The sequence below is a fragment of the Nycticebus coucang genome, chromosome 18, assembly GCF_027406575.1.
Source record: "Nycticebus coucang isolate mNycCou1 chromosome 18, mNycCou1.pri, whole genome shotgun sequence".
In the NCBI taxonomy this organism is placed as follows: Eukaryota; Metazoa; Chordata; class Mammalia; order Primates; family Lorisidae; genus Nycticebus; species Nycticebus coucang.
Window position 1 is genome coordinate 79,211,050 of NC_069797.1, and position 19,731 is coordinate 79,230,780.

At 55.7% G+C, this 19,731-nt stretch overlaps 1 protein-coding gene across 5 annotated transcripts; it reads left to right on the forward strand.

Moving 5' to 3' along the window:
- The first annotated feature begins 136 nt into the window (after positions 1-136).
- HGS (hepatocyte growth factor-regulated tyrosine kinase substrate) lies at positions 137-19,176 on the forward strand. 5 transcript variants are annotated; one of them, XM_053568079.1, is made up of 22 exons: positions 154-283; positions 1,664-1,748; positions 2,313-2,388; positions 2,761-2,853; positions 4,320-4,443; positions 6,036-6,088; positions 6,571-6,639; positions 7,373-7,497; positions 9,816-9,894; positions 9,971-10,069; positions 10,174-10,269; positions 11,166-11,204; positions 11,278-11,421; positions 11,516-11,575; positions 12,097-12,310; positions 12,575-12,747; positions 12,828-12,968; positions 13,047-13,221; positions 16,923-17,056; positions 17,130-17,249; positions 17,400-17,486; positions 18,889-19,134. In XM_053568079.1, exons 1-22 carry the CDS (start codon positions 247-249, stop codon positions 18,997-18,999), a joined length of 2,334 nt encoding a protein of 777 aa, XP_053424054.1. In that variant the 5' UTR covers positions 154-246; the 3' UTR covers positions 19,000-19,134. The 5 variants fall into 5 exon arrangements, with proteins under 5 accessions (XP_053424052.1, XP_053424054.1, XP_053424055.1 ...); XM_053568080.1 differs by having other exon boundaries at positions 12,100-12,310; XM_053568077.1 differs by having other exon boundaries at positions 137-283; positions 16,923-17,249; positions 18,889-19,176.
- Positions 19,177-19,731: the final 555 nt, after the last annotated feature.

Here is a 19,731-nt window from a genome sequence, read left to right on the forward strand (position 1 = left end):
CCGCCCTGTGCCCCGCCCTGGTGGGTAGGTCTCACTTCCGGACTGCTCATTGGTTCCAGGGTTTACCGTCCAATAGGCGCACAGCGTCGGGGGCGAGCGGAAGGCCTCGCCTCCTCGCGGCTCTGGGATCGGTGCGCGAGTTGCGCGCGCGGGGCGGGTGGGGAAGAAGGCGGAAGCGGAAGTCGGGGGCGCGCCACCTCGGAGCTAGGGAGAGCCCGCTTCGTTGGGTCCGGGTCCCAAGTGGCCATGGGGCGAGGCAGCGGCACCTTCGAGCGTCTCCTAGGTAACGCGCCCCCGCCCGCCGGCTGCGGCCATCGTCCGCCCTGCGGCCTGTCCGGCGCTGAGTCAGCGCTGTCCCCCGGGTCAGAGGGGCTCAGGCCGGACGCCCTGCCCGTCCGCAACCCGGGCCCGCCGTCCCCTGGCGCGGGGTCGCCGATTCCGCGGCCCGCTTGTGGCTGGCCGAGCCGTGGGGCCGTGTCCGTAGGGTGTTAGGAGGCCCGGGCGCTGGGGTCGGCGCAGCACCAGGCCGCCCTCGGGTTCTGCGGGGCCGCGCCGTCGATCGACTTGCCCCGGCCGGTGGGCCGCAAGTCCTGGTTCATGAAAGGCTGGCTGATTCAGACATTGAAGTCTCCCCGGCGCTCCGAACGCCGACGTCGGACCCCGAAGGGCGGAGCCGGTCGCGTTCCTGCCTGGGCCCTTTGAGGTCCCCTGAGGGCTGCTTCCACGGGGACCCACGCTGGCTCCCGGGCGTTTTCTCTCTGTATTGGAGGTGGGCGGTGATCCTGAGCCTCCTGGAGTTCACACACTTGCGGAGGGAGGGAAAGTGGACGTTTATATGCTTGTCACCCCCGCCCTTATGAAGGCACACTCTTGCATTTGGGGATGAGCACTCTGCAATCTGCTTTTTTCCTAGTATGGTTTCCCAACAGCTCAGGTGAGACGCTTTTCTTGCTCTGGAAACTTAAAGGCTTAGCTCTCAGCCTTACTGGGTGCTTCTGCACTTCAGGGATCAACCCAGAAATTAACTACTCCAGTTCAGTTTGTGGATAGAGCTCATTAGCTCCCAGGAAGATGGTGTGGAGCTGGAGTAGCGGCCCCTTAGAGCCCATTTGTGGGAGGTGACAGTGATGTGGGAGGATGGGTGTTAGCTGGGGAGGCCTTTCTGGGAAGAGGTTCTGCCTTGGTCCCCTGTAGCACTAAGAGCAGCAGACTGGAATCACCTTCAAACCTTGCCTTCCCTAAGGTCTAATGGAAGGGCTGAAACAGCTGGGTGATTAGGCTCAGAGGTACCAGGTGGCAGAGTTCTTTGTTCAGAAGCAGCTGAGTGTGGTGTTTAAGAGCAAATCGCGCTCTGTCTACAAGAAACTGTAGGACTTAGGGCAGTGACCTCACTCCTTGGCTCAGTTATTTGCAAAGAGGATGAAAGCAGTACCTAACTCATAAACCCATAAAAACTAAGTGAGTTAATTCACACAAAGCATTCCGTTTGGCACCTGGTGCATGATTTTTTTCTCTCTGTCTTGCCTTTGGGAAGGGTGGTGCTTCCTTGGTTGTCAGCATGCTTCAGGAGGATCTTCTGTGCAGTTTTCCTTCAGTCCAAATAGGGGCTGCCTAGGGAATTGCAGACCAAGATGCGCCTTCTTAATGGCATTTTCTCCCTCAGACAAAGCAACCAGCCAGCTTCTTCTGGAGACAGACTGGGAGTCCATCCTGCAGATCTGTGACCTGATCCGCCAGGGGGACACACAGTAAGTGAGGGGTGTGCTGGTGTCACTTGCTGCACACTGACCCTCGAGGATTCAGCTGCTTATGCAAGGCCCTGTGTGAAGAATTGTGTGGTCTCTATGCTGGAATTGTTGTTGTTGTTTTTGAGACAGTGTCACTGTGTGTGCTGGCTAGAATGCCATGGTGTCATAGCTCATAGCAACCTCAAACTCTTGGGCTCAAGCGATTCTCCTGCCTCAGCCTCCTGAGTAGCTATGACTATAGGCACCCACCACAACACCTGGCTAGTTTTTCTATTTTTAGTAGAGACAGGGTCTCATTCTTGTTCAGGCTGGTCTGGAACTCCTGAGCTCAGGCCATCTACCCGCCACCTCCCAGAGCGCTGGCATTACAGGTGTGTGCCTGCCCTATATTGGGATTCATTTTTAACAGATTTTTCTCCGAGCAGCTTATCGATACCTTGGTTATGTTAGTATTTGCTCGTGGGTTCTTAAGGGCCAAGTGGGGGAACAGACTTGTCATCTCTGCTGCTGAGACTGCTGTCTTTTTTCCCTTTTCTCTTTGCTCTTATCGGTACTGATTCTCAGAGCAAAATATGCTGTGAATTCCATCAAGAAGAAAGTCAATGACAAGAACCCACATGTGGCCTTGTATGCCCTGGAGGTAACTAGAGCCCTTACTTTAGCGGTCTCCAGCCGCAAGGGTCCCCATCCCACGTAGTCGGGGTGGCACAGAAATGAGTCTGGCCTCTGGCTTTGCCCACATGCCTGGTCATACTGCAAGCAAGAGGTGCCTTCTCGGTCTCGGAGGCAGGTGTCAGCAGTGCTGCCTAGGAGTGGGGTCACTCTGCAGGTGAGACGGGGAGCAGCACAGGTTCCAGCTGTCTCAGATGCTGCATTTGGGCAGGGTCCCCACATGCTGAGTGGGCTGATGGGCCTGTCGGAGACCTGCCTCAAGGGAAAGTGGATCTGACTGGGAGGAGGAGGGCCCTGCCCTAACCATTTGCCTGATCCTTCCCTTCCTTGGGGCCTACAGGTAATGGAGTCTGTGGTGAAGAACTGTGGTCAGACAGTCCATGACGAGGTGGCCAACAAACAGACCATGGAGGAGCTGAAGGATCTGCTGAAGGTGAGTGCTCCAGCAGGGGTACTGGGACAGGGCGGGATAGGGGCAGCCACACAGGCTGGCTCCTTCGCTTTTCCAAATGTTTATCAGGCACCCACAACAAGCACAGCACTGGGTACGGCAGAGGACAGGAAGGCAGGTGTGGGTAGCCTCCTGTGGGTGAGCTCGTGCTCAGGCCTAGGGAGCGTCCCAGTCAAATGAGGGAGGCCTCTCTGGCCTGTGGTGCTGTGTCTGGAACACGGAAGAGATACTGATCTTCTTGGGGATTTAGAGGGCTTCTAGGAAAGAGGACTCAGAGCTAAATCTTCAAGGGCAGTGGACGCCCCCTGAGTGGGCAGAGCAGGTGGCAGAGTGGGAGGGAGACCCAGAGGGCTGGGGCCAGGTCCCACAGGCAGGGTCTGAGAGAGCAGAGGTGGCAGATGTGTCAAATCAGGTCTTGGGGCCATTTTGGAGGGAAGGTGGCAGAGCAAGGAGGTGCTAGGGAGAGTGGGCTTCACGCCCCCCTTTGGCTGAGGAGGAAGAGCGCTCCAGATCTGCAGCGACTATCCCCAGGGCATCTGCAGTGATTGTGATGTGGGTGCTGATGCAGCTGGGATATTGGAAGGGCACAGGTGACAGGGTGAGCCACCAGGTGAGGCTGCTTCCCTGACCTGTGGGCCAGACCTTGTTCTCATAGGAGACTCTACCCTGGACCCACACTGCTAAGAGCCCAACTTGGGATCCCCACTGACATCTGGGCCTCTCACAGGCCCTAACTGGTGACCTTGGCCTGTCATTTGGCATGGCTAAAAGGCAGAAGGTACTGGAGCCTGGCTCTTTTCTTCTGTGGACATGCTTGTGTCTGGGTCATGCTGTGAAGTCTCTAAGCTAATTCGTTCCTCTGAGCGTAGAAAAGGAACTGAGTAATGGACACAGGCGGGTTATAGACGTGAACTCAGCCCCAGTGTGAGGGCTGCTGGTGGTGTCTCCTTGAAGCAGCCTCTTGTGCCATCTGTGCTCAGCACTGCATGTGGATGGCATCCCTGAGCGCTCTGGCTCCAGGGTGTCTGCTCTGCTCTGGAGGTGTCTCAGGGGCGCTGCTCTCTAGGCTCTCCCAGGCTGTGACTGGAAGGAGGGTGGGTGGCCTTGACTGGTGCTCCTGTGGTTGGGCCTGGTTGGCTCTGCCTTGTCAGAGGCTGGAGGGGCCTGTAGGGAGAGGGAGGAAGAGGCTCATAGCTGTGACCAGAGACTTGGCAGTGTCTGGCTCCAGGGGCCTTTTGGTTGCTTGCAGGGTTTAGAGAAGAGTTAAGGCCCCGAGCAAGTGTAGATAGGCATGAGTGATTAATCCCAAGAGGTCCATGAATGGTTTGGTACTTGGCCCCCTCATCCCAGTTGTGGATTCCCCTGCCCTCACCAGCCTCATGGGGTCTTACCAGCCACTTCTCATGCTGAGGCCTCCTCCATGCCCCTCACCTCTCACTATTCTGTAGAGACAAGTGGAAGTAAACGTCCGGAACAAAATCCTGTACTTGATCCAGGCCTGGGCACATGCCTTCCGGAATGAGCCCAAGTACAAGGTGGTCCAGGATACCTACCAGATCATGAAGGTGGAGGGTGAGTCAGGGCAGAGGTGAGGGGTGCATTACGAGGCTGGTGGCTGCTGGGCAGAGAGAAACCAGGTTGGCAAACTGATGTGGGGCCAGGGAGGTTTGGGTGGTCCTCACCGAGTGAGCAGCAGTGAGAGCAGGCTGGGTGATGGTCCAGGAGCCGGGGAAGGCTGGGCTCAGACTCGTTCCTGCCTTTGGGACCTTGCAGCCCCTGGGGCGGGGACAGATGACAGACATTCCTGCCTTAGAGCATGGCCCAGCCCCTGGGAGTGCTCAGCAAACAACTCTTAAGGGGGTGCCCTGAATGCCAAGACCAGAACATAAGCAGGAAATGACATGAGCACCTGGGCCAGCATCCCACTTGGAAGTCAGGTTCCAAAGCCCAGGGGCCACATGCCCAGGGAGAGTGGGTACTCACCGAGGCCTCTTAAGCTGTGGGCAAAGTTTAGCATTGCTCTGAGCCCAACAGGAAGTCATGGGCGGGTGTTAGTCTAGGCTGAGCTGTGTGTAGGGCCTATGTCTCCCCTGCCTGTCATGGCCATGGAGAGCTGGTGGCGTGGGGATGGGGGGCAATGGGCTCAGGGTATATTTGAGGGTCTTTGCAGGTGCTCTGGCCCTGGGCAGTGAACAAGACAAGGGCCAGGGCTTCTTCCCCTCATGCAATTCCTCCATGGCCAAGAGTGTCCTGTAGTAGGGGGGACAGGGTGGGCTCTGCTGGGCAGCACGTCCCCACTGTGGTGGATTGGGACTTGCCTGTGGCTGAGAGTGGGCAGGGCCAGCGTTTGGAACCCTGCGAATGTTCTTGGGCCCTAACCCCAGGGTATTAGATGTAGAGGTTGTGCATGCTCATGACCACTTTCTTGGGCGTGGGTCCACCGTTTTATGGGATTTATAAGAGGTCTGTGCCTCAAGAAAAGCTCAGGGCCCCTGTCCTCAGGAGCAAGGGAGCTCTGGCTGGAGAGCAGAGGGCAAGGGCTGAGCTGGCAAGGCCTTGAGGAGGTGCTGTGTCACCCCATGGGGGTGGGGGCAATGTCTTAAGGAAGAGAGCAGTGTGGCCTGGCTCTTTTTGTTTGTTTGTTTTTGAGACAGAGCCTCAGTTTGTCACCCTCATTTGAGTGTTGTGGTGTCACAGCTCATAGCAACCTTTAACTCTTGGCTTAAGCGAGTCTCTTGTAGAGGCAAGAGAATCACTTAAGTAGCTGGGACTACAAGTACCCGCCACAATGCCTGGCTATTTTCCTATTATTGTTGTCATTGTTGTTTAGCAAGCCCTGGCTGGGTTTGAACCTGCCAGAGTGAGGTTATCTCAGGACATCTGGCAGCCTTGCATCATGCTGGTCCCCCAGGGCTGTGTCTTTGGTGTCACAGCAAACAAGAGCCAGGCCATGGCTTGGTGCCTGTAGCTTGGTGTTTAGGGGCGCTCACTTAAGAACACAGACACTCTGCTGTCATATCAAGCGCCTCCTAGCCCCAGGGGCTGTAGGTGCCTTTTCATGGGTTTGAGAGGGGAGGCAGGTGCCAGCAGTCAGAAAAGGGCTCCCAAAGGTGTCACGTGCCCGCTAGGGCACAACCGAGTGGTAACTGTGGCCCACTTTCCAGGACATGTCTTCCCAGAATTCAAGGAAAGCGACGCCATGTTTGCGGCTGAGAGAGTGAGTGTTGTGGTGGGCTGGGGGACCTCAGGTCCAGCTGTTCTGAGGAAGCAAGAAGGGAAGCCCCTGGGGTCTGGTGTGTTGGAGTTAGTGGTCTCTCTGAATGGAGCGTCTGACACTTACCGAGTAGCAGCTGCAGGGCCTCAGGTCGAGGTGGACACACAGCTTGAGCTGCCTTTGGGCTGTGTCTAGTGGGTTCTAACAATTAAACATTTACATGTCCCCTAAACCATGGGAACTGGAAAGAGTAACTTAACACCTTAGACAGGAGAGGAAGTGTGGTGAAGGCTCTATCTCAGATCTGAACAGCTAGACCCCGGAAGCCACACAGTTGGGCCACTGGGGAGGGCTGGGCCTGGGGCAGCATCTCTCCCCTGTTCTGGGGTCTCCTGGGTATCACTCCCATCTGTGGGACATGGGAGGAGGTCTGGAGCTGGGAGTTGGGGTTGGGGCCCTGCAGTCCTGACTCTGCCCACCCCTAGGCCCCGGACTGGGTGGATGCCGAGGAATGCCATCGATGCAGAGTGCAGTTTGGGGTGGTCACCCGCAAGGTGAGTGCCCTCCCTAGGGGTGGGCGTGCTACTCTGTGGGCCAGCTCCTGCCACCATCACACACAGCTGGGCAGATGCCTAGTTCCCTCCTGTCACTGAGGCCACCTCCCCCTCTGCATGGTCCCGCCCCTTTCTGGTGGTTCATGTAAGTCTTCCAGCCCTGTGACATGGTGTGGTGGCATTGTAACTCCAGATAACCTGTTGGTGATGGTTAGTGCCCTCACCTGAAGTTGTCCTGATAGCACTGCCTTGGGTGGGATCCAGCCTCACTCCAGGGATTGTGATACTACAAACATGGGCTCAAGGTCCTTGCCAGAGTCCCTCTTGTGTGTTGCCATGGCCAAGTGACCTGCTTCTTCAGGGACTTGGCTTGCCTGGACTCTGACCCCTTGAGTCATTGTCTTGCTTCCCACAAAGCACCTGAAGGCTTAGCAGTTGGGAGTGGGAGTGCAGAGCTCCTTGGCACTGTGTGAGAGACTCACTGGGACCTGCTGCGCACAGTGAAATTTGCACGTTGTTTCCTGACTTTCCTTTTGAATTTACCCTCTTTTCCCAACACGGTGGCCACGGTTGAGACTCCCGGACATGTGTCCAGGTTCCCCAGGCCACCGCTCCTTCTGGGGTCTATGCCACCCACACCCCCGCCCAAGGTGTCTGGGGCAGCTCTGGGCTGAGTGAGCATGTCAGGGTCACCCCCAGCACCTATGACCAGACCTCCCCCTACCTGTCTCAGCACCACTGCCGGGCATGCGGGCAGATCTTCTGTGGGAAGTGCTCCTCCCGGTACTCCACCATCCCCAAGTTCGGCATTGAGAAGGAGGTGCGTGTGTGTGAGCCCTGCTACGAGCAGCTGAACAAGTGAGTCCTTTTCGGGGCCCTGGCACAGGAGGGTGGGACACTGTCCATGAGGCCGCCTTCCTGTCTCCTGCCATACACGGAGGTCTGCAGACACAGCAAGGCCCTTGGCACATCAGCAAAAGAGGCTGAGGGAAGCCCAAGGCAGCAGTGGCCTCGCCTGGTGCCCAGACTGCAGGGTAGTGGGTGGGTGAGACTGGGCATGGCGGCTTGGGGACTGACTGCTCTCGGCAAGCCAGTTGTTTGGGCTTGTTTTTTTTTGTTTGTTTATATTTTAACTTTTGGGAATAAAAAAGAATGTTACAAAAGTGGTACAAACAACCCACGTGCATGGGACTTCACTGGTTGGTGTTGGGCCACATTTGTGTAGCTTCACATCCTCCCCCACATCCGTGTGTCCCCATGTACAGTGCAGTCCCAGCAGTGTCCCCGGTGGGGCTGTCCTGAGCTGGGTGCTTTTCTGTTGTGCTGCCATCCCTCCACATCCTCCTACACCTAGAAGGTGCTCTCAGTTTACCCTTCGTGACTTGGACATGTCTGAAGAGTCTAGGCCCCAGGGCGCATGCCCGGCATGAGCCTGTCTCAGGTTCTCTCATGCTCAGGTTCAAGTGCTGCTGTTTTTTGTGGGAACCCCAGGGTTGAGGCCGTGTCCTCTGGTGTGGCCCATCTGGAGTCCGGCTGTGCTGATCACATGGTGATAGGCTGCTCCCTGAAGTTCCTTTTTGTATGTAGTAAGAACTTGATTTGTTTTTGTTTTTGTTTTTGAGACATAGTCTCACTTTGTTACCATTGGTAAAGTGCTGTGGTATCATAGATCACAGCAACCTCAGACTCTTGGACTCAAGAGATTCTCTTGCCTCAGCCTCCCAAGTAGCTGGGACTAGAGGTGCCCGCTACAACACCTGGGTATTTTAGAGACGGGGTCTCACGCTTGCTCAGGCTGGACTCAAACTCGTAAACTCAGGGGATCCATCCACCTTAGCCTCCCAGAGTGCTGGGATTACAGGCGTGAGCAACCGTGCCCAGCCTGCTTTTGCTTGTTTGTTTGTTTGTTTTTGAGACAGTCTCACTCTGTCGTCCTGGGTAGAGTGTGGTGTGTCATAGACCACAGCAACCTCAGACTCTTGGGCTCCAGCGATCTCCTGCCTCAGCCTCCTAAGTAGTTGGGACTATAGGTGCCCACCAAAGTGCCTGGCTAGTTTTTCTATTTTTAGTAGAGACAGGATTTTGCTCTTGCTGAGGCTGGTCTTGAACTCCTGAGCTCAAGTGATCCTCCCGCCTCGGCCTCCCAGGGTGCTACAATTACAGGCATGAGCCACTGCACCCAGATAATATTTGTCCAATTCTTTGTCTTGGGTGCGCCACACATTTTCCCATCCAAGGGATGCTTGGTTGTGACTAGATAGTTCCATGACAGCATCCCCTAGTCTTCCATTCCCTCTGCATGTGATGTCACCTCCCCCACCCCCTGCCTGTCTTGTATAGATCTGTGGATGTATGGTGGCGCCTGTAGCTCAAGTGGCTAAAGCGCCAGCCACATACACCTGAGCTGGCGGGTTCGAATCTGGCCCAGGCCTGCTAAACAAAATGACAACTACAACCAAAAAATAGCCAGGTGTTGTGGAAGGTGCCTGTAGTCCCAGCTACTTGGGAGGCTGAGTCAAGAAAATCACTTAAACCCCTGAGTTTGAGATTGCCATGAACTGTGATGCCACGGCACTCTACCTAAGGCAATAGCTTGAGGCTCTGTCTCAAAAAGAAAAGAAAAATGGAGTTCAGCACACTGGGGCTGCAGTTCTGGCCTCTGGCTGAGTGCGTAGCTGCAGTGGTCTGCTGCTCTTTCATCTCCAGTGGCTGTGGGGCTCTCTAGCAGTAACCTATGTGGGCTATGTGGAACTCTAGAAAACACTTAACTTCATAATTATAAAAAAGGCATCACTGCCCTTGGCAGCACCTCCTCAGGGTAGACCTGCAGTGGTCACGTAGGATGCTGTGGTCTTTGTGATTCTCTTTGAATCTCTTTTTTTTTTTTTTTTTTTTGTGATTTTTGGTCGGGGCTGGGTTTGAATCCGCCACCTCTGGCATATTGGACTGGCGCCCTACTCCTTGAGCCACAGGCGCCACCCTGAATCTCTTTTTTTAAGAGAGAGACAGCAACTTAGGCCAAGTGGCTCACCCTAGCCATGTGGCTGGTTTGAGTGTCCAGCGTCCCTCCTGTTCCTTTCAGGGGCATGGCCTCGGAAGCCCTGCCATTGCTCTATGGGGACAGTTAGAGGGAATCCCTGGGTGGCATCCCTTGCATTGTCCTGTTGCATCTCCAGGAAAGCAGAAGGGAAGGCCGCCTCCACCAGTGAGCTGCCCCCGGAGTACCTGACCAGCCCCCTGTCTCAGCAGTCCCAGGTACCCAAACCCCATACCATGGTGCCTCTTCCTGGGGCCCTCCTCATCTGTGCTCACCCACCCTGTTGTTCTTCAGCTGCCCCCCAAGAGGGATGAGACAGCTCTACAAGAGGAAGAGGAGCTGCAGCTGGCCCTGGCCCTGTCGCAGTCTGAAGCTGAGGAGAAGGAGAGGCTGGTGAGCCTGGTGGGGCTTCCCTGGAGGTGTTGGGGGCAGAGGCTCTGCCCTTGTTATAACTCAGGCACTCTTTCCGTGATGCCCCTTTGTGATTTCTGCTTCAGAGACAGAAGTCAACATACACTGTGTACCCCAAGGCAGACCCCACACCCACAGCCTCGTCAGCACCACCCGCCAGCAGCCTATATTCATCCCCTGTGGTGAGCCCCCTCTGTCTTGGCCAGACTGGCTTGAACACCTCCTGTGGGAGCCGTGAGGGCACATGGGAAGACATGTCTCCTGGGCAGATGGCAAGGCACAGCCTGTTGGTTCCAGGCCGTGTGGCTCTTAGCTCCCCTGGGACTAAGGACACTGGGAAAGGCTGGATGGGAGCCTTTCCAGCCTCCACTGAGACCTCTTCTTCCACAGCTAGTCTACCCTGAAGGCGTTGAAGGCCTTGCTTTCTAGGGATCTGCCTCAGTCCCAGTCTGTCAACAGAGGTGCAGACATAGCTTGTTTCATAGATGATAGTGCCAAGGGTGGAAGTTTTTTTGTTTGTTTGTTTGTTTTGTTTTGTAGAGACAGAGTCTCACTTTATCACCCTCGGTAGAGTGCCGTGGTGTCACACAGCTCACAACAACCTCTAACTCCTGGGCTTAGGCGATTCTTTTGCCTCAGCCTCTTGAGTAGCTGAGACTACAGGTGCCTGCCACAATGCCTGGCTATTTTTTTGTTGCAGTTTGGCTGGGGCCAGGCCTGAACCCGCCATCCTTGGTATATGGGGCCGGCACCCTACCCGCTGAGCCACAGGTGCCACCCCAGGGATGGAAGTTTTGAAAGTCATTTCTGAGCTCTGGAGCTTGGAACAGCCCCGCCACCACTGGCCAGGCGTTGGTCCTGGGCCTCATTTAGCAAAGTTAGGAGCCTTGTTAGTACAATGTTGCCATGGGTGTGGCCTCTCTGGGATCTTGACACACCATCTGAAAGAGGGAAGGTGCTGGCTTAGGTATCTGCAGCAAGAGGAAATGGTGGGACAAGGCAGGTGCCCAGGCAGGCTGGCTGGGCCATGCTGCCACTCCTCTCAGCCTGCACCCTTCAGATCCTCCTGTCTTCTCAGAACTCATCTGCACCTCTGCCTGAGGACGTCGACCCTGAGGTAAGGGCCCCAGCCTGTGGTGCTGTCTTCTCGCTGCCTCGGCCTCGGGAATGACCTCCTTGTTGCTGTGCAGCTCGCAAGGTACCTCAACCGCAACTACTGGGAGAAGAAGCAGGAGGAGGCCCGGAAGAGCCCCACACCATCCGCACCCGTGCCTCTGGTGGAGCCAGGCACACAGCCCACGGAGGGGCACACAGCCCCTACCAGCCTGGTGGAGGTGAGGGGGCCATTCTCAGTGCCCCTGGACCACTGACCCCCAGGGATCAGATGTAAGACAGGCTAATACCCACTTACCCTTTGGTCTCTTACAGACGCCCCTCCCGGAGGCTGACTGTCAGCCCGGCGCTCCCCCTGGGGGTCCTTTCAGTGAGGTAAGCAGGGCTCCCTCCAGGGGAGAAGACAGCATCTTTGCCAGGGCGGCCCTCTGGCCAGAGGCCCTGCCATTCCTGTGGTGGCCTCTCTCAGTAGAACCTGTATAGGTTGGGCTGTGGTTCAGGGCTTGGACTACTCTTTGACCACTATGGACCCAAATGTGGCCCAGACTGTCTGGATAAGTCCTTAGCCTTTCCTGGGGCTTCTGGGCTTTGGTGGCTATCAGAGTCAGATTAGGGCCTTGGAGGGGGAAGCAGGCCCCCCCACAGCACCAGGCGTAGTGCCTTTGAGCCAGTGCCCTCTAGGCCAGTGCTGTACCTGTGGACAAGAGCTCCACTTCCAGGGCCTTGGTTTCCTTATTTGTAGATTAGGGTGCTCATGTGCCTCCCGGGGAGCTGATCCCAGGCTCTGAGCATCACCCCTCATGTGCTGAGGGGGCTTGTCAGGGTGGTCCCCACCCAAAGAGGCTGGCTTATCCGGGGATCTGGCCATGCTCAGCCCACCTGCTTGGCTTCTCCAGCAGCAGTACCAGAATGGGGAGCCAGAGGAAAGTCATGATCAGTTCCTCAAGGCACTGCAGAATGCTGTCACCACCTTCGTCAACCGCATGAAGAGCAACCACATGCGAGGGCGCAGCATCACCAATGACTCAGCGGTGCTCTCGCTCTTCCAGTCCATCAACAGCATGCACCCACAGCTACTGGAGCTGCTCAACCAGCTGGACGAGCGCAGGTGTAGGTGGCCTGCAGGCAGTGGGGTTCTGCGAGCCCCTATCCACATAATGCCCTGGCCTCCTCAGAGGGAGCCAGGCTCCTAGGGGTCCCTCCCGGAGGCCATGGGCTCCTCTGGAGTGTCTCAGCGAAACCCGGTCCCAGTGACGGCCATGCCCTGCCAAGCCCAGGACTGTGTGGCACCTCCCCAGTGCCGCAAGGCCAGCAAGCCAAGAGCTTCCTGGCACCATGCTGGATGGTCAGGGCCACTCTGCCCTCTGTCCACAGTGCACTACGAGGGTCTGCAGGACAAGCTGGCACAGATCCGTGATGCCCGGGGGGCCCTGAGTGCCCTTCGTGAAGAGCACCGGGAGAAGCTCCGCCGGGCAGCTGAGGAGGCTGAGCGCCAGCGCCAGATCCAACTGGCCCAGAAGCTCGAGATCATGCGGCAGAAGAAGCAGGTGTGGTGACTAGGCCACCCTTAGGCGGGGCACAGCTGGGGAGACAGTGCTGGCCTGACTACCACCTTGTGTCTGAGCAGGAATACCTGGAGGTGCAGAGGCAGCTGGCTATCCAGCGCCTGCAGGAGCAGGAGAAGGAGCGGCAAATGCGGCTGGAGCAGCAGAAGCAGACTGTGCAGATGCGCGCCCAGATGCCCGCCTTCCCCCTGCCCTACGCCCAGGCATGAGCTGTCTGCCCCACCTGCCCTGGGACTTCAGGCTGACACCCTCGCTCACCACCATCTCCCCTTTGTCTCTAGCTCCAGGCCGTGCCCACAGCCGGAGGCGTGCTCTATCAGCCCTCAGGCCCAGCCAGCTTCCCCAGCACCTTCAGCCCCGCAGGCTCAGTGGAGGGCTCCCCCATGCACAGTGTGTACATGACCCAGCCGGCCCCCGCCACTGGCACGTACCCCAGCATGCCTGGCACCACAGCAGGTAACATTTGGCAAGGTGGAGAGGTGGCATTAGCCAAGATGAGCCCAAGACCACTGCTTTTTAATTTTTTTTTTTTTTTTTGTAGAGACAGAGTCTCACTTTATCACCCTTGATAGAGTGCCATGGCATCACACAGCTCATAGCAACCTCCAACTCCTGGGCTTAAGCGATTCTCTTGCCTCAGCCTCCCGAGTAGCTGGGACTACAGGCGCCCGCCACAGCGCCCAGCTATTTTTTGGTTTGCAGTTCAGCCGGGGCCGGGTTTGAACCCACCACCCTCGGTATATGGGGCCGGCCTGCTTTTTAATTTTTAATTTACAGAAAAGCTTTTGCTGGAGTGGCGCCTGTGGCTCAGTCGGTAAGGCACTGGCCCCATATACCGAGGGTGGTGAGTTCAAACCCGGCCCCGGCTGAACTGCAACCAAAAAATAGCCGGGTGTTGTGGCGGGCGCCTGTAGTCCCAGCTACTCGGGAGGCTGAGGCAAGAGAATCGTTTAAGCCCAGGAGTTGGAGGTTGCTGTGAGCTGTGTGATGCCACGGCACTCTACCGAGGGCCATAAAGTGATACTGTCTCTACAAAAAAAAAAAAAAAGAAAGAAAGAAAAGCTTTTGCTACAAAAAGCTTTCCTAATTCCCTAAAACCGAGCATGTATTTGCTTTCTCCTGTCACTTGAACAAACTTCCTTGCCTGCACTGTTGTAAGTGGCAGGGGAGGGCCTTCCCCCTGAATGCTTTAGTAAATTACATCCTAAAACCATGAGGTGCCTAGACTGTCCCAGTGCTGCCCCCATACTGACAGCAAACCCTGTTGCAGGCTGGGTGTGGTGGCTCACCCCTATAATCCTAGCACTCTTGGAGGCTGAGCCAGGTGGATTGCCTAAGCTAACAAATTCGAGACCAGCCTGAGCCACAGCAAGACCTCTTCTCCCCTCTCACCCCCACCCAAAAAATAGCTGGACAGTGGGGTAGGCACCGGTAGTCCCAGCTACTTGGGAGACTGAGACAAGAGAATCACTTCACGTCACAGCACTCTACCAAGGGTGACAAAAAAAAAAGCCTTTTGTATATGTACCATTCTGCTGGCCTGCCTGGTTGTATCCTTTAAAACTTTCCTCAGTCTGTCTTTATGTATTATGATGCTGGACACTGCTCAGAGCAGTGGCCATTAGCCAGCCCTCCCTCGGTTCACATTTGTCTGGTATTACCACTCACCGCTCTGGGGTTTTCCTTTTTGTCAGTGGCCCAAATGATGCCATGTGCCTTGGGGAGCCACGTGGTGTCCCTGAGTCCTGATACTGGGGGTATGGTTGAGATGAGGTCTGCCTAGCATCTTCACTGGGTTTTCTTTGTTTTTTGTTTTATGGAAATAAGAGTCTCATTCTTTTGCCTTGGGTAGAATGTCATGGCACCATAGCTCACAGCAACCTCAAACTCTTGTGCTCAAGTGATCCTTTTGCCTCAGCCTCCCAAGTAGTTGGGACTCTAGGCGCCTGCCACAACACGCAGGGTTTTTTTTGTAGAGACAGAGTCTCAATTTATAGCCCTCGGTAGAGTGCTATGGCATCACACAGCTCATAGCAACCTCCAACTCCTGGGCTTCAGCGATTCTCTTGCCTCAGCCTCCCGAGTAGCTGGGACTACACGCGCCCGCCACAACGCCCGGCTATTTTTTGGTTGCAGTTCAGCCGGGGCCAGGTTTGAACCCGCCACTCTCGGTATATGGGGCCGGCGCCTTACCGACTGAGCCACAGGCGCCGCCCAACACACAAGTTTTTTAGAGACAGAGTCTCACTCTCGCTCAGGCTGGTCTCAAACTTCTGACCTCAGGCAATCCACCCCCTCAGCCTCCCAGAGTTATCGTCACTGTTAAGTGACAGTCTTTCCCTTTATCTACAAGCATCTTTGGGAGGAGACCTGGAGACACTGGGTATTCTAGCACTCCTAAAGCCCTCGCCCGCTGGCCTTTGCTTTTTTTTGAGACAGAGTTTCACTATGTTGCCCTTGGTAGAGTGCTGTGGTGTCACAGCTTACAGCAACCTCAGACTCTCAGGTGTAAGCGAGTCTCTTGCCTCAACCTCCTGAATAGCTGGGAATATAGGCACCCGCCACAATGCCCAGCTATATTTGGTTGTAGTTGTCATTGTTGTTCAGCAGGCCTGGGCTGGGCTCTGTGTATGTGGCTGGCACCCTAACCACTGAGCTACAGATGCCAAGCCTGGCCTTTGCCTTTTTTTTTTTTTTTTTTTTGCTATACATTTCTTGGCTTATTTACAGTGTTTGCTGAGCAGCATCTTCCTGGGTCTGCCATTCTCTGTCCCCTGGAAGGAGACGTTTTTCCTTCCGTGTATCACCATGTTGACATGGGCTCATGGTTCTTCATTTTGTTCAAAAGATTACAATCTTTTTTTTTTTTTTGAAACAAGAGTTTCACTTTGTCACCCTCAGAAGAGTGCTGTGGCGTCACAGCTCACAACCACCTCAAACTCTTAGGCTTAAGCGATTTTCTTGTCTCAGTCTCCTAAGTAGCTAGTACTACAGAGGCCCGCCACAACGCCTGGCTATTTTTTGTTGCAGTTGTCATTGTTGTTTAGCAGGCCTGGGCTGGGTTTACCTTGGTATGTGTGGCTGGTGCCCTAACCACTGAGCTATGGGTGCCTAGCCAAAGGTCACAATCTTTTACCATCATTGTTCTGAAGCTCGCATCATGCCAGGGATGGCCCGTGGGAGCCCTGTCACTGGCTCCTGTGCCTTACTTAGCACAGCCTCACATCTTTTGGGTGCTGCTTACTTTCCTGGTGGGCAGGTACTCTCTGCCCACCACACAGGCACTCAGCCCTGGAATCAGACCTCTCTCCAGGGAGCCCTGGTTCCTTTTTTTTTCTTTTGAGATAGAGTCTCACTTTGTCACCTTTGGTAGAGTGCTGTGGCGTCATAGCTCACAGCAACCTCAGACTCCTGGGCTCATGCAATTTTCTTGCCTCAGTCTCCCAAGTAACTGGGACTATAGGAGCCTACTGTAAGACTTGGCTATTTTTAGAGGCAGGATCTCGCCCTAGCTCAGGCTGGTGTCTTAACTTGTGTGCTTAGGCAATCCACCTATACCTCAGCCTCCCAGAGTGCTGGGATTATAGGCGTGAGCCACCGCACCAGGCTCCTGGTTCCTTTAGAAAAGGGTGGTGTTTTGAAGCCACTATCTAGGTTCTAGGTGTGCTCATGTCTTGTCCTTAGCAGAGAGATTGAAAACACATGAGTATACAAGTCCTCATAAATTGAGCGCATACACCATACGCTCATGTTAGTTTCGAGTCAGCTGAGTCTACTCTTACGCTGCATTTGTGGTCCAGCCATGCAAGTCCTTTCCTTGGTGTGTTTGGTGCTGACCTGGGTGTCTGTGACAAAGGCGCCTTAACTAGTTCCTGTTAGTCTGTGGCCTGAGGCCGTGAAGTCCAGTCCAGTTTGGAAGTTACTGGGATTGGCTCTGTCACCCTGCAGTGTGAATGCGTCACTCATTTGGAACACAGTGGGTTCATTTTCCCCAATTTCATTCCATTTTAGGATCTTCCTTCATCCTTGTTTTTCTTTTTTGTGAAGTGACATATGAACTTAATTCCAAAAGTCACAACCAAAAGGAAAACTCAGGGCTCCCCCTTCTTCCCATTCCCCCATGTGCTCAACCATCTCATCTGTCTTGCCCGGCACAGATCCCAGCATGGTGAGCGCCTACATGTACCAAGCAGGGGCTGCTGGGGCGCAGGCAGCTCCCCAGGCCCAGGCTGGGCCCACCGCCAGCCCTGCTTACTCATCCTACCAGCCCACTCCCACACCGGGCTACCAGGTATGTGGGCAAGGCTGCTCCTGCCTGCCGGGTGGCCCCAGCCCCCTTCTCACTGCACCCATTCTCTCTGCAGAACGTGGTTTCCCAGGCCCCACAGAGCCTCCCAGCCATCTCACAGCCCCCACAGTCTGGCACCATGAGCTACCTGGGCAGCCAGTCAGTCTCCATGGGCTACCAGCCCTACAACATGCAGGTGAGACCTGGGGGGCCTACTGGGCCCAGAAGGGCAGCCCTACCCCTTCCCCTCTTCAGGTGGTCAGCTGTTGGTCCTGTAAGCCAGAAATGGCCTCACCTGTCTGGGCACAGAACGGCCGCCTCACATGGGGTTCCACTGTATCCACAGAATCTCATGACCACCCTCCCAAGCCAGGACACAGCCTTGCCGCCCCCACAACCCTACGTCCCAGGGCAGCAGCCTGTGTATCAGCAGGTGAGCTGTCCAGGTGCCCCCACCATGGCTCCTACTGAGCAGCCTCAGGCCTTGTGGTTATGGCTGGGTCCCCAACCCCAGTAGGCACCAGTTCATGTGGGGAGATATTTAAACCTGAAGCCCCCTCTGCAAACATAACTAGGATGCTGAAGTCTTTTGGTCTCACTATGTTGTCCAGGCTGGCCTCAAACTCCTGGGCTCAAGAGAGCCTCCCAGCTCAGCCTCCCAGGTAGGTGAGATTATAGGTGGGCCAACTTTGGTCATAGAAACCTGTTTTTGTTTGTTTTTTAAGGGACAGTTTCACTTTATTGCCCTCAGTAGAGTGCTGTGGTGTCACAGTTCACAGCACCTCCAATTCCTGGGCTTAGGCGATTCTCTTGCCTTGGCCTCCCAAGTAGCTGGTACTACAGGCACCTAACACAACACCTGGCTATTTTTTTTGTTGCAGTTTGGCCAGGGCTGGGTTTGAACCTACCACCCTCTATATACGGGGCTGGTGCCCTACCTACTGAGCCACAGGTGCTGCCTAAAGCCCTTTTTTTTGTGTGGAGATAGTTTCACTTTGACACACTTGGTAGAATGCCCCAGTGTCATAGCTCACAGCACCTCAAATTCCTGTACTCAAGTGATCCTCCGGCCTCAACCTCCTGAGTAGCTGGGACCACAGGTGCCTGCCACAAAGCCAAGCTACTTGTATTATTTTTTATTCATTTATTTTTTGAGACAGTCTCACTTTGTCACCCTTGGTAGAGTCCTGTAGCCTTGTAGCTCACAGCAACCTCAGACTCTTGGGCTGAAGCAATTTTCTTCTTTTGAGACAATCTCACTGTGTCGCCTTCAGTAGAGTGCTGTGGCATCACAGCTCACAACAACCTCCAACACTTGGGCTTAAGTGATTTTCTTGCCTCAGCCTCCCAAGCAGCTGGGACTACAGGCACCCATCACAACGCCCAGCTATTTTTTTGTTGTAGTTGTCCCTGTTTGGCAGACCGGGGCTGGGTTCAAACCCACCAGCCCCGGTGTATGTGGCCGGCGCCCTAACCCACTGAGTTACAGGCACCAAGCGGAAGAAGCAATTCTCCTGTCTCAGCCTCTGGAGTAGCTAGGACTGCAGGTGCCCACCACAACGCCTGGCTATTTTTTGAGACGGGGTCTCATCAGGCTGGTCTGGAACCTGTGAGCTCAGGCAATCCACTCGCCTCAGTCTCCCAGAGTGCTGGGATTACAGGCGACTGCGCCGCAGCGCTCACGCACACACCTGTAGCTAGTATACAGATTTATCTGAAAGCCAAAGGCCGTGGGAGTTCTTCTCAGTGGGTGTTGGAGTCACAAATGTGGCGGTACAGAGCGGTGAGGCTGGGGAAAGGAGAACCAGTGGCCGAGCCTGCTTTCCCTCCCGCAGATGGCCGCCCCTGGCGGTACCCCCCAGCAGCAGGCCCCCGTCGCCCAGCAACCGTCTGCGCAGGGGCCCGTGGCACCGGGCAGCGAGGCCCAGCTCATCTCATTCGACTGAGCCAGACGGGGAACTCACGTCCAGAGTAACACTAGGTCCACCCAAACCGCTTCTGTCTCTAACTAGGTGTCGTGTCCGCCTCTCTCTTTCCTACTCCCATAGCCTCCCTTCTCCGCCGCACCGAGCCGCCTCTCTTCCTGTCCCCAGTCTGCAGCTTTCCCAGAACATCTCTAATTTCTATCCCCAGAGCTTGGCCTCGGGGAGGGAGGGAGGGTGGGAGGAGAGGACCATCCCAGAAGGCACAACCCCCAGCCCGTGCCTCGGGTCTGTACCAGTGGTTGGAGCGGGACCCTAGCCCCCACTGCCGGCTGCTGTGCGGTGTCCAAGCGCGGCCCCCGCCCCTCCCGGCCCCTTCACAGCCCGGAGGGGGCGAGGCCCTGCGTCTCCAGCTTTTCTGCTTCTCAGCTGTCATCTCCAGTGCCCCAGAACCGAACAGTGATAATAAAAAGTATTTAAAGTACCGGTGTTTGCTTGGAAAGGGGACCGTGGGGCGCTCTCCCCCTCAGGCGGAGGATGGGAAGCCGGCCCGGCAACGACGGATGGGCTGGAATGAGTGGGCGAGTAGCGGCCGGGGCCAAAGGCGGGTACTGGCGAGGTGACTTAGACCGACCTGGCCCGTATTCCCCGGAAAACCGCCTGTGGGTTTAGGACTTCGGCTGAGAAAGGGAGCCGTGCCGCTGCCGGCACTGGGAGGGGGAGGATCGGGGAAGGCGCTGGAGGGAGTGGGGGCCC